The 15,065-nt window shown below is 28.9% G+C and overlaps 1 protein-coding gene across 2 annotated transcripts in view; it reads right to left on the bottom strand.

The window, feature by feature from the left end:
• Positions 1–857: 857 nt before the first annotated feature.
• LOC145285993 (cadherin-87A-like) overlaps positions 858–15,065 on the bottom strand; it is a 196,007-nt gene continuing 181,799 nt past the window's right edge. For both annotated transcript variants that reach the window (XM_080134583.1, XM_080134584.1), the window contains exons 42-43: positions 4,854–4,916; positions 858–1,545 (exon numbers count right to left, since the gene is read on the bottom strand). In XM_080134583.1, the coding sequence (XP_079990709.1) occupies positions 988–1,545; positions 4,854–4,916 (621 nt within the window). In that variant the 3' untranslated portion in view covers positions 858–987. The remainder of the gene's footprint in view (positions 1,546–4,853; positions 4,917–15,065) is intronic.

Here is a 15,065-nt window from a genome sequence, read left to right as displayed (position 1 = left end):
TGCCTTAGAAAAAGTCTACAGATCAAATAACCGACAAAGGAGCAAGAGACCGCATTAACCAACGATAATATCGTCAATAAAAAATGCAAACGGCATTTAGTCTGGCTCAGACAGACACTAACATTGGCCCAAAGAGAATTGCCAAGCAATTACTTCAAAGCACATTCGATGGAAACAGAAGGGGAAGACCAACAGAATGAACAGGAAACAGAAAATCGAGAGAGATTTTATTGAAGAAACTCGAGGGACTCTGTGAATTTGGACTTTGATTAAAAAAAATAAACATGATGTACTTTGACTGCCTCATGTGTTGCAGGACGCGGCAGCTCCTTAGTCTAATATCCAATAGTATGCGCGCACACATACACACACGTATATATATATATATATATATATATATATATATATATATATATATATATATATATATATATATATATAATGTTTATTATGTTTGAATGATTGTGAGATGCTTCTTAATATCTAAAGAAATGTGTATGTATATGGGAAGTGTATGTCTGTAATCGTTAGGAAAATACATATCGTATACCTATATTACTGTAAAATATGTTTATATGTATCAATAGTAGCTTGCATATAGATGAATTATATTCTATCTAACTATATGTCTTGCTAATTAATACATATTAATTACACTTTTGAGAAATCGTATTACCGTTATATTAAAAAGAAGGTATTAATGTTTTAAAGAAATAATCATTAACTTCGACGCCATAGCTAAATGAATATTCGATTGGTATTAAATTATGGCATTCATATTATTTAAAAGAATACATTTTATAACAAAGTAAATTTGCACGTAATACAAATAAAAATATTGATAACAAGTAGAGTTGTTGGAGAAATCTAATATGGTTGTCGTTTTTTAATTCTTTTATCACTTAGCAAACAATCTTATTTTAATTACTCGTAATTCAAATCTCATGGGTTTGATATAGTTTTCTTAATCAGTCAAAAACATTTTTTTTACGATTGGATATTGTAATTAAACTGATCCGATATGTCCGGCGGAGGAGGTGGCGTATCAAAGGCGAATACGGCTTCCATCTGCTGAAGAGCTTCTGTTGGACTTTCAGGCTCAGTTGGACTGGTCACAATACTTGGTTCTGCAGCAACCTCAAGTTCACCGCTTTTATGAGAAGAATGAACTGACTGCACGACTGAAGATGTTCTTCGAGACATGTCTCTGACGGACGATCTCGGAGTGGCTGAATCAAAAGAAGATGGTTCTATGGGTTCGGTTTCAATCACAGGTTCGGGGTCCAACAAGGGCGACACGATCACCGGCACTGGCTCAGGATTTGTATCGGGAATTACTACTTCCGCTTCCGGGACGGAATATACGGCTGGATCGTCAATATCAGGATTATCTAGAGGTACCTCGATGACGGGCTCGGGTCCCAAGGGGGCATCTTGGTCTGGGATATTAATCATCCTCTGCTGGCTCTTGTTTATAGTTGAATAAAGCGGTGAATCAACCATTTCGGTATGGCCTATAACTTGACCCCTGTTACTGTATACCACCTGTTTCAAATATAAAAAAAATAATAATTAATACATTTGCTGATACATGTAGGGATTTATATAATTATAATCCTGTAAGTTATGTTTATTTTGAATTCTTTTAAACGCAATAGTAGTTCTAAGCGAGTATTGTTTTAATCATCATTAGGATTTGTAAAATGCATATATTTTACAAGTTCTAATGTATATATATAAAGTTTCACACCGCATCATGGTCAACTTACGAAGATTAAAATCTAGATATCGCGATACATAAACCTTGCAGTTAATTCAAACTTTGAAAAACCCATATTATATAACTTTTTTTCAATATGTCTACTATTTAGGTCAAAAACATAGACAGATTCGAGAAGAAATTGAAATTTATTAAATTTTACTAAATTGACGTCTAATCGCTATCGATTATATCCAATGTTAGTGTGTATATTTAAATTTGTTAAATGCTTTAAAATACCCTAACCATCGCTCAATTCTCTGGAACCTGGATGCCTATTATTTATTGTTTTAATTAATTGAAAAATGTATGCATTTTAATAAGGGGCTGTAACACCGTATATAGATACAATTATATAAAATTCAATATAGCTCACGTGTGGTACAATATATTACACCATTTGTTTGGAACTAGATTCTCCCATATTAATAGCCAAATATGGGTATAAATTTCTATCACTTCGTTTTGTTACGTATCCCTTTTCTCTGTGTTTAACGATTTCCTTTCCCTCTTTCTCAGTTGTTTTAGTAACTAGCAGAGAAACAGCAGTTGGTGAAATTTTCTGGTTTTAGACGTTCACGCACAGAACCAACTCGATAAAACTGGTGTTATATATATATATATATATATATATATATATATATATATATATATATATACATGCATATATACATATATATATGCATACATATACTTATAAATACCTATATATATATATATACATGCCTCTATAAATAAATATATACATATATATATACATTTATATACACATACATACATATATATATTATACACAAATATATATATGTACATATATATACAATTTTTATATATACATATGTATGCATATATATATATGTATATATACATACATATACGAATATATATGGAAATGAAATGAATAAATAAATACTACAATTTCCGTGTAAAATGTTTGTTTCACATTTCCACCAAGTATTAAAATTTCAGCAACGATGCTAATGAACAAAAACTAATTAATTCTCTAGAGTGAATTAATGAGGTCATTTAAACTATTATACAATAATGGTATTACCTATCATAAAAAAACAGGTCCCGGCTTTTGAAGATCTTAAAACAAGAAATGATCGTAAACCACTGTTCTAAATGTAAATGTTGCCTATCGCGAGTGAAATGATGCAAAGGATGATGAAATTCTTTCCAGAAACATTTCCATACAGACGCATTAAGTTATATTTCACAAGTCACGATAGTATTATACATATTATGACCTATTATGAGCGCTGTTGCAAAATAACTAATGATTGGTTACTTAATTTAGTAGTTAATGCGGTGCATATATATATATATATATATATATATATATATATATATATATATATATATATATATATGTATATATATATAATTTTGAATTCGAAATCAGTCTCAAAAGAAAAAAAATAAACAAAATCAATAGTTTGTACGATCGTTTCGAAAAAGATATTTTATTGAAATAGACAATATGTCTTAAACAATAATTTGATAAAAATATTTTTTATATTTACGCAAAGTCCTCTCATAAGCAAAAGTGAACGAGGGGAGTGTTAAACTAGCATTTTTGTATTAAAGTAGATATTCTAGGAAATATTTTTAAAAAATAATAAAGAAAAAGAGGTTACTAATTTTCATGTTGATAAATAAAATAAACATATATATATATATATATATATATATATATATATATATATATATATATATATATATATATATATATATATACCTTTTTTCCGCCCGTTTTTAAAGTTTGTTATTATTTCAGTGCATCTATTCCTTGGCATGTTGTTAAAAGTTGTCTATGAATGGTTGAAATAATTATTTATATTACTTTAAGTAAAACGCTGATGAATTTATTATTGCCAGTGTATTATCTTGGGAACGCTATTTTTCAATTTAAAATTATAATTAATTTAGAAAGGGAGGTAACTGCCAGTTTTTGAAAAATAACAAATAAAAAAAACCCTTAATCAGTCGAAGGGAGATAACCACTAATTATTTAAAAATTGAATTATTTATTTATTAAGAATAATAAAGAAGGTTCATAATAGTAATACTATTCATCTTTGTGGTAGTAATTAAAAATAATATCTATGAAAGCAATTATAATAGTTATAGCAGTAATATTAATAAAAATACATATAAATTTAAAATAACATAAATAATAACATAAAAATAAAAAGTAGAAAATAATGGTAATAAAATAATAATAATAATAAAAATTATAATAATAATAAAATAATAATAAATTAATAATAATAATAATAATAATAATAATAATAATAATAATAATAATAATAATAATAATATTTATTAAGTTATAGATTATAAATGTTTAAAATAGGTTAGTAATCAGAAAATTTTATGATTTATAGTGGTTCAAACCTGTCGAATTTAAACTAACGTTAAACACATACGAAACTTTATATCGATAGAAACATATGTATTAGACGCTTTTAAAGGTTTTATTTACTGAAAAAAATGATTTTATAGTTGACACTCTTTTAAATATGATGATTTCAATCGATTATATTAAAAATATATTTTTTTAGTTTACTCGACAGCCGAAGCGGCTAAAAACACTGAACCAGGAACGTGTATGAATGAGAACAGAGACAGAGACTAGAATAAAAAGAAAGAAAAAAACTGTAAGATTTCTCGTTTACGCTAAACTATTTTGTCTCTTTTTTTTTTTTAATTTGAGAAAGGTTTTCTTCGTATGACGGCGATGCACTCATAGTACCTATTTACAATGCCTCCCCACGGGACAGAGTTAGATACCAGGGTCGTTTTTTTTTTACGTGGAGAAAAGGTACAAAAATAAAAATTGTTTCTCCTCCACGGAAAGAGAACGAAAAATGGAAGTGCCGCATCTGAAGAACAGATACTACACTTGGATCTTGGCCAAAAGAGTATATTGAGTTTTCAGTTTCACTTGTTAGAACGTGAGATCGATAGCGTGAAGAGAGATTCCAAATTACAGAAAGTGAAATCATTTAATAGATAAATATGAGTTAAATAGATATTAAAATAAATAATATTAGCAAGCGTATAGCAAGTGAACAAACGATCTACTTACATCTCCCGCAGAAAACACGGCCGAATCTTCTTGAAATGCTCTGTTACTGTAAACATGTTCTTTCTGTAAAAAAAAAAAAAAAAAAAATGAATTTACGTTTTTTACAATCTTGTAAATTTGTAAATCTCTCCTGAGTATCACATATGATGATGCGCCCACTGTTCTTCTAAGACTTTACTGATAACATTCACAGTTCGATAAAGCGTAAATCAAAGAAAAGGATTAGAATAATATTCTGTGAATAAAAATCATATTACAAAAAAAAAATAATTAAGGAGATATATTTTAATAAAACAGTTTAAAAGTTAATTAATGGATATTTTTAATTCATTAAATCGATGTTGTGTTATGTAGAACAGAATATACTGGGTAGGTTGCGTATTATGGGACGGATTTTTACATGCATAAAAAAACTTTTAACAACAATAATGTCCTTTGACGGTAAAAATGTTGTTGCTGATAATATATATATATATATATATATATATATATATATATATATATATATATATAGTATTATATATATATATATATAGTGTTTACAAGTTTCTAGCAGTATTGTTTACAAATTTCAATGTCGGTCTGGTGCCCTCTATCTATATAGACTATTCAGTATCTTCAGGTTCGAATCGCCCGACATGTACCTCCTTCCATCCGGTATCATCAACCTACATCCAGAGGTTCCCAATTAGTGGAATCCGCTATTGAACAACACTTAGTAAATAAAAAAAAAACTGTTTCTACATTCTCTGCTAAGTGGGTTTCTGTTTTTTACAGAGGACGCACTAATTTCCGCCTGTCTGTTTTCGGGGCGCTTGCCATCAGTTTTAACCCCCCTTCGCTATTTGAGTGGGCACATTGGGTGTAACTATCTGGGTGGGCACATTCCGTTTAAGTTTGTTCATAGTTTTTTGTTTGTTTTTGTTTTGTTTTGTTTTGTTTTTTTTGCTCATATCCCATTTACATTCTAGTATTAGCATTTCTAGTAGAAATTTTCTACCAAATATACTTTCTTTTCTTTCTTTCAGACATATATTTTGGAAGAAGTATTCTTAGGAAAAGCTCCTCGCGTTTTATTATATTTCGTTGTTATTTAAATCGACTTACTTTGTTCCAGATAGAAAGATATCAATAAACTTATTTGGGGGGGGGGATCTTTATGTAATTAATTGAATTTCAACAAGGGTCGTTGATAGTGCTCAATCAAAGATTGCAACAAGGGGGATTGATAATACACAATTATAGAGCAAATTATATTTTCTACTTTCAAATAGTAGAGATGATCTTAATCCTTGGAAGAACTTCGAAAATAATTTGGATACGAATGTGGCCTTTTATACATAAATAAAGAAAATAAGCATGTAATAATAAATACACGATAATAATTATGGATAATAATAAAAGAATAAATAATAAAAATATATACATAAATACATAGAGTGATAAATAGTTTTTATAACACAAGATGTATATCTACATATACCTGTTTATGTATATATATATATATATATATATATATATATATATATATATATATATATAATAAATATTAATATATTAACTTATTAAACCAGTAAGTACATGAAAATGCATAACTTCACTAAGACGATAGTATATCTACATACGGTATATATATATATATATATATATATATATATATATATATATATATATATATATATATGTGTGTGTGTGTGTGTGTGTGTGTGTGTGTATTTATATCCGCATATATATGCTTGTGCATGTGTATGCATGTCGTATGGGTTATATATATATATATATATATATATATATATGTATATATATATATATATGATGTCTAGTTGTATGTGTCTATGCATATATATATGTATATTTATATTCATATATATATATATATATGTATATATATATATATATATTGTATAAGCATTGATATCGTGTCACTATTTCTATGTGTGTCTATATGTGTGCTGTGTGCGTATATATATATATATATATATGTGTGTGTGTGTGTGTGTGTGTGTGTGTGTTTGTGTGTGTGTAAATATACGCGTGAGTAATATATCTAATACACCCATATAATAAAGTATCCCATTTGTTTTAATCTACAACTAACAACTGGATAAGCCTAAAATACCAATTTTCTATAATCACAATAAGCATACGAATATTACTAGCGCACGCTCAATAAAATAAATACCCCAGCTCTAATCGTTATTCTTCTAATACACTTTCTCCAGTACTACGCTTGCATTTAATATATCGGTTTAAATCGTTAACTGTACCTATTTGGAAAATATCCATCAAAAGGGTCATAATAATATAGTTCAAAGTACGTTCAGAGATATACAAAATGTTAAGAAGAAATAACGTTTTAATAATGATAAAAATGTTCCTAAAAATACACGATAAAATTTAGAAAATACTATCAAACTGTACAGATTAAAGGTGACCTCGTATGTATTTTAAAATTCTATAGAAAATCCTTTGAAAAGTGTTTGGATACAAATTCACCCTTATATCAAATCTTCACCCTTATATCAAAACTTAAATAAATCAAATAAATAAATCAAATAAATAAATCAAAATAAATAATATAAATAAATATAATAAAAATATAATAAATATAATAAAATCAAATAAATAAAATAAATAAATAAAAACTTAAATAAATAAAAACCTGATAAATTTTCTGAAGGAAAATAAAAGAAATACGTAAATAATAATCACTATGAATCATAATAAAAATCTAATACAAAAAATAAATAAAATAAATACATTAATAAAAATTCAAAACACAATCTATGCATGCACATATGCTTGTGTTCGTGTGTTTATGCGAGTATATCACTATATGTATGTATAAATATGTATTTGTGTGCGTGCCTATACGTGAGTGTGTATGTATATGTATGTGTATGTATATAGAAACAAAATAAAAGCTAAAATAACAACTATTTGATAAGCTAAATATTTTACTCATAAGGATATAAAGCGATTAAAAAAATATCCAATTTGATATAATTGAAAAGAACAGTGTAAATTTCAAAACAAAAGATATAAATAAAAAATAATAATAAATAAAAAAAATTAACGACAAACGTCTTGTGTTAGAGATAGACAATATGACCCAATTCAGTTAACCTTTTTCTCATAGAAAAGACACTTTAAAATGATATGAATTATGAAATTGTTAATATCGTCTTATAACACACTCGTTTGTTACATGTCAACTGTGTTGACCCCTCACTTCTCCCTTTCTCCCTTTTAGTGAATTCATACCCCCTCTATATCTTTATATGCCGTTCCCCTCTCATAAGTTTCTCTAATCCTTCCCCCCAAAACATCCTATTGCTCCCACCCCATTCTTTATCTGAAATTTAAATTTTGCAATTAAATTTAAATCCATAAGAACATTAACCTTACCAGTCATGGCAAAGTATATTTTCTCTCTTTTAAAATTGAAAATGGTCTTGCTCTTTTTTTCAACTTTTTAAATCTTCTTGCCTGATGAGATTATTTATGGTCGAAACAGTCTGCCCATCGTAGCAATCTATTACTGTATTTCAAGAATAATATACATATATATATATATATTATATATATACATATATATATATATATATATATGCACATTGTTTTGTATTTTTTTTTCATTAAAGCTTTATTTGTCTTTCAATTCTCTAAGGTAGGACTCTCCTTTCGGCCAGAGCAACATAGTCTTTCTTCATATTTGATATCAGACTTTGGCGACTTCATTTACTCTTTTATTAATGAATATCCATAGAAAATACTTTGAAAGACTGACGTATGATAGACGATGTTATATTCCTGTGGAGACGAAAATTTCCCTCTATCCACATCAACTTTCCATGAGTATAGGAATTGTCTCCTATTTACTTTTCTCACGTAAAATGAGCTATTCCCATCGGATAAGACATATATCTGATGTCGTTGTGGATAATATTTCTGTTGTTCGTTCCGTCTTTGAGTTCTTCTAGGATTACAACGAATGATTACCATACATGTCAAATAAATGTTAGCGGCATATCTAGATTATCTCTTAAATATCCATAATAGTGATACTTATACGTCATAAATATTAATAAATCTTGGTACTTACCATTTTTTATGTTGCTAATGGGGAGGCATTTCCATCTTAAACTAAGGATCAAGTGAATTTTGAAAATTATTTATTTCTACATCGCTATATTGCACATTTATGGCACGGTAAATCAATGCGGATTCATCTAAATTACCCGGGAAATGCGTTTCAAATTACCAGTGAACAAGCATACTTTAAATTAATAATTTATTCGAATGATTCGGTAGAAAAATATGCGGCAATCACTTACCTAATAATACAAACCAAATAGTTGTTTATATCATTCTTTGTTAGCTAAAAAAAAATCATGCAATTTATTACAGAGATCAATTCCTTGGCAATAGAAATTCTGCTTATGAGCAGACAATTCTCATCAATGCCGGTTTTAGTAGAAAACGTGTTATTGCTTACCAAAAAGAGTTCAATCCAGGAATGCCATTGTATACTCGCATAAAACATCGTTTTCCTAATATTTCTGCCTCCTCATAAAGTCAAGTAGATAGCTGTCCAACATTCCGTGAAATGTTCTGTTGCATTTTGTTCGGTGCGAAATTCAACGGATCCAAGCGATCTCAACGTAGACATCACAATCCTAACCTAACAGTTGTCTAGAGAGGACTCACAACTTTAGTGTGAAGACGTGTGCACACATTGAACATGGTCGGTGAGGGTTTTGTTTCGCAGGATTCCTTTTTACAAAGAAACACTTATAACAGTTACAAAGTGCACGATTAAATAAAAATATTGATTTAATTTCGCTATTTGCTAAACTATCTTCATCTCGACATGAGCGGACAATCCCACATTTAATCGCAGAAGTTACTTCCCAGGATACCAATTTGTATAAAAAATATTTTCTAATTCTAGAAATATTATTTTTATCTCAAAGATGCAACTGTCTCCTAGCTAAATGTACTAAACCATCAGTAATGATATCATCTCGGCTATATTTCCTTTTTCACTCGTTCCGTTTTATTTATTTATTTTTTTTGTTTTGTTTTTTTTTTGTTTTTTTGTTGGCTGCTTCAGTCAATTACAGTTTTCCGATTTTCTTCTAGCTCATTTACGAACAACAACTTTATTTCATATTCGACGTTAGCGCATCTATTGTACTGCAATTTTAGTATAATTAGATTCACTTTGAGTTCAGGATAGATAAAAAAAAGGAAGTACGCCCGTGTAAATGTACTTACTGGATAAAAATAATGATGTATTTAATCACATCCAGCTAAAAATAGATGCGCGTATGTTGATACTAAAAAAGAGAAAGCCTCTTTCTTGTGCAGAAAACGGCCTCACGCATTTATATACACACGTGAAAAGAAGGAAGTTTCATATAAGAATATTTCAAATGAACGCCAACATTAAAAAAAACAAAAAAAACTTTTTTTGACAAAATACTACGTTCTTCTTCGTTAAAAAGGTACGAGATTGCGCGAAAACTATTATGGCAAGGAATAAACGAATTATCAACAGTTTTCATTTTGATTCATTTCGTTAATTGTGACACCCCGAACTGATGATTCGTGAAAGGGTAAACCTCTAGTGTCTGTAGGTATTTAATAATTAAATATATATATATATATATATATATATATATATATATGTATATATATATATGTATATATATATATATATATATATATATATATATATATATATATATATATATATATGAGCAAACAATTAATAAAATATGTTAAAAAACATTTTGAAATGAGTTAAAAACATATTTAAGATAAAAAAAAATCCAGTGACGGTAAAATCCAAATGTAAAACTTCAAGAAAGTAAAAAGAATGTCCATTTGTACAAGTAAAATCCAAGGAAATCCCGTAATTGGAAGAAGATGGTCCATAATAATCCAAAGGCAGAAATCCATGGAATAATTCACAAAAATGTGTACAAGGAAAAAAAAATGATATTAATAAAAGAAAAATAAGATGTGCTTTTCACTCTATTTCTGAGACATGACTATCTTTTTATCCGAGACATAACTATTTTTTATCTTCCACCAGACTATCCATTCTTGTGTAATCACTTTTTTCTTTACCATATTCTCTCTGCTTAACTTATTTTGTTTTCAAGTAAGATATTTGACTTATTTGTTGTTTCATCAAATACTTCTGCATGCAAAATCCGATCCCGCATTTTGCTAATTTCTACCCTCTGATGAGAAGGAGAGTATTCCTTCGAAACTCTGCGGATTAAGGACTATCTATTCATCTAGTGTTTCCTTATCAGATTAAATATGTTTTTAACTCATTTCAAAGTGTTTTTTAACATATTTTATTAATTGTTTGCTCATATTATAAGCTCTATTTCCTATCTGGGTTTATCGAGCTTTTATATCTGGCTGAGATAATTTTCTAAATATTAATTATTTAATATTTATGATTTACTTTAATTTTACCATCTTGGATCATTTTGGTAAATTCAATTGTAATCTTCATTTTATATATATATATATATATATATATATATATATATATATATATATATATATATATATATATATATATATATATATATATATATATATTAGGAGGCCGTCTGGCCGTAACCCTGTCGTAAAATTCGCATAAATATTATAGTTTAATTAATGCAGAATAGGTATTTTGTATAAACAGAAATACTGTAGGTCTTAAATTTCACTTCAAATTTATTTTTTTAAAATGAAGTGAAAAACATGTAAAGAAACTGATGCATGTGCAAGCAAGTAGTATGTTTTTTCTGAATCGTTCAATTTCTGTAAGAAAAATAAATCATTACTTGAGCTGAGATCGAAACCAAAACCAGTGAATCAAGTAGGATAACCATTAGAGCAGTGTGGCACAATCTTTTAAAGGGACTTTCAAACTAGTTATTCTTAAGATAAGTAATCTGTAATGTGAACTATTCACGCATACGTATTCATGGAACACTTAGCAAATATAAAATCCCATTACTCCACGTACTAATTGTTTTTAATTTTTACCTCTTAGCAGCCCTTTTTTTAATGAAAACGGATTAATATATATATATATATATATATATATATATATATATATATATATATATATATATATATATATATAAAGCTGAAGGTCTATGTGTGTGTCTGGTCACGAATAGGACTCCTATCTGGTTGACTATTATAGAAGACTGATTGTATATAATGATAGAAGATGTATCGAGACACAGGAATGGGTATGTTTGATCTGGCATAGTGATGATTCATTAAATTAAGACGTTAATATGTTTTGCATGGAAATATTGCCTACCACATCAATTCAAGAACTGAATAGTAAAAATAGATATTAGTTAAATAGCTTATTGAACCCGGCGTTCTCCAAGAATAATCTTTTATTGTAACATACATTATATAAACATATAATACGGATGTAGATAGAAAGACAGGTAAGTGACTCTGAAACTCTGCTATTCGTTTTTTTCGTCGTGAACCTGAAAGAAATATAAAATAGCTAAGCGAGATGCACGGAAATGGGGAAGTTGAAGAAACCACACCGTGTAAAATTTAGTGCATCGAACATGCAATAACATGTATGTGTTACTAAATGGGTAGCGACAAAATAGTAAATATTTATGGAAATCTATTCGCGGTGAAGTGCTTAGCAGTGATAATAAATGTGAGCGTGGCGGAGTAAATGTACTTGAACCTCATGTGTGGTTGACTGTGCTAGAAAAGCTGTGGAATCATACAAATATAAATACTCTCGAAAGCAAACAAACTGAACGTATCTTTTTTTTTTAAACATGCATACAGTGTTTTCTTAAAAACAATAGCAGTCTTTAAAATATGAGAGAAAATTGTATACTTTTTTATTATATAAATAAAATTTCTAATATTTGCATTGCTATCTATTATGCTATTTGTTTCTGGGGGTTGCGTGGATAATACCAGTAAACAAACGATAAGGATTATTTACTGTACACTGGGTAGTGGGACAATGTCGTAATAATTATTAATAGTGAAAATGTGGTAAATTTGATTACTTAAGGGAACGGTTCATCAAGAACCTGTTTACGCTGAACGTGAAGACAACCACATCATAGTCGGCTAGGGGGGGGGGGCAGGCAAATGGAACACATTCCAACAGGTGTGCAGTTCTTATAAGGAAAATTTGTTCATAGAATCTACGTTTAGGCTTAGGCCCAGATACAGAGTGAGGGAAATTATTGATAGTGTTTTTTAAGTAAACGGCTGTTTCTCGTATGTTCGACTAGGGTGGACGATAGATTGGAGCTCAGACGAGAACTTGTATGAAATAACGATAAAGCAGAGAGGTTCGCAACGTCTTTTATGTGAAAAAGAAGTAGCAGGAAAGTGCATCCCCTACTAAGCTACGAAATCCGTTTTGAACTCTGGCAATGTGCCAGATGTGGCAACAGTACTTCTTTCTTGGTCGTACCTGGCTCTTATATAGGTAGAGAATTGCATCAGCGGTGAGATATCTACTGGATTAATAGACGGACCCCACCATTTTCGCAGCGACCTTGGCAACAGATTTGATGTATGTGTTCCGTTTCAGATCAGGAGTAAAGTTCAAGCCTAGTAACTTGTCAAAACATGGAGTCTTCCCAAGATGAGAGCCATTCATTTCAGTTGATACCAAATGGGGATTAGAACGTTGATGAAGTAAAGACAGAAATACACGAGTTTCTTACGATGCCGACTAACTTTACTTTCGATAATAATCCATTTTTAACGCTAAATCTGATTTCATTACACAAATGGCATATTTCTTTAAAGAAATTCTATGTATTTCATATATTTGAATACTTCGTTTTAATTGAAATATGCCGTCGATTTTTACATCTTCTATTTCCGCCGGATTAATATTCCGAAAAAAATGTTGTTTAATGTTTTTAATCTGTCTACTTGGAATTTAAACTTAACATTTTGACAGAAAGAGTTTTGAGGTATATTCTATAATTGAATGTTGCCCCCACCACAATATTCCGTATCAAAAAGGTTGTTGGATTTGTTCATTAAGAATATTCTTAATTTCAATGACTTTTATTTATTCACCAGTGACGATTTGAGTTATTATGTTGGTGCAAAAATAATGTTGTTTTTTACTTGAAGTTGAACATAAAAACGACATTATTTTTGCACCAATCTAATATTTTACTCGTTTTTTCTATTTTTCACACAATTGACAGTTTTCTACTCGAAAATTTTTCACTTCTCAGCGATCGAAAAAATATGTAAGCTTAATTATATTTTTTACCTGTTGTTTATTAAGAAATACAAAAACAGAAGTAACAGACTTCTTTTTATTTTTGTTTTCTTTTGCGTGGATGAATGATTTAAGTTCCCAAACCGTGTTAGGAAATGGGTGTAAATATTTTTGGGCATCCTTAAGAACGGAAAAATATGCATATATTCGATTTACTAGCGTTAAAGATGTTCCTTTCGTAGATTTGGTAAATTTGTCTCCTATAAATCATGTATGACGTTTAAGACATCTCTATTATTTAAAAAAAAAATTCGAGCACATCAAACAACATCATTTTAAAATCCATTATCGACAATAAAAGTAACGGTTCTATTGTATCCGACATAAGTGCTATTCTCGTCGTCAGTGCTGGTGTTCTACCTCCTTGGTCTCATCTTGTACCCTGAAAGGCTGATAATGACAACGTAGTGATTTATTTACAGTCGAACGCAATAGCACATTAGATATTAACTACTTGTTATTCGTTGCTGCAGTCTACTCCATACATAATGTCTAAAAAAAAATCTATATGTGTGTGTAACAAACGTATGGCAAAAAGTAAAGGATACATAATCACAATTTACACAAATGTACGCAAATTCGTATATTTATATAAGTATAAATAAATATGGCATTACCATCATGCAAATTTAGCGACTAAAACAGTGTTCTTAGAACCAGACGAAACCAATTTAAAATTGTGTGCATGAACGAAAAAAAAAATTGCAAGTTAGACTTACCCTGCCAGAAATTATTTCTGAGAGATATCCACCACTCTATAATAAAAATGCAACTGTGTATATTTTCCTTAAGTTTTCAGATATCAAAAAAATGTATATATATATATATATAGAAATAAAAAAGAACACACCGAGTTATATATTTATCTACGTTTTGGCTTTATT

The sequence above is a fragment of the Euprymna scolopes genome, chromosome 10, assembly GCF_053919585.1.
Source record: "Euprymna scolopes isolate OS-2025 chromosome 10, ASM5391958v1, whole genome shotgun sequence".
Lineage (NCBI taxonomy): Eukaryota > Metazoa > Mollusca > Cephalopoda > Sepiida > Sepiolidae > Euprymna > Euprymna scolopes.
This window is presented reverse-complemented; position numbering and strand designations above follow the sequence as displayed.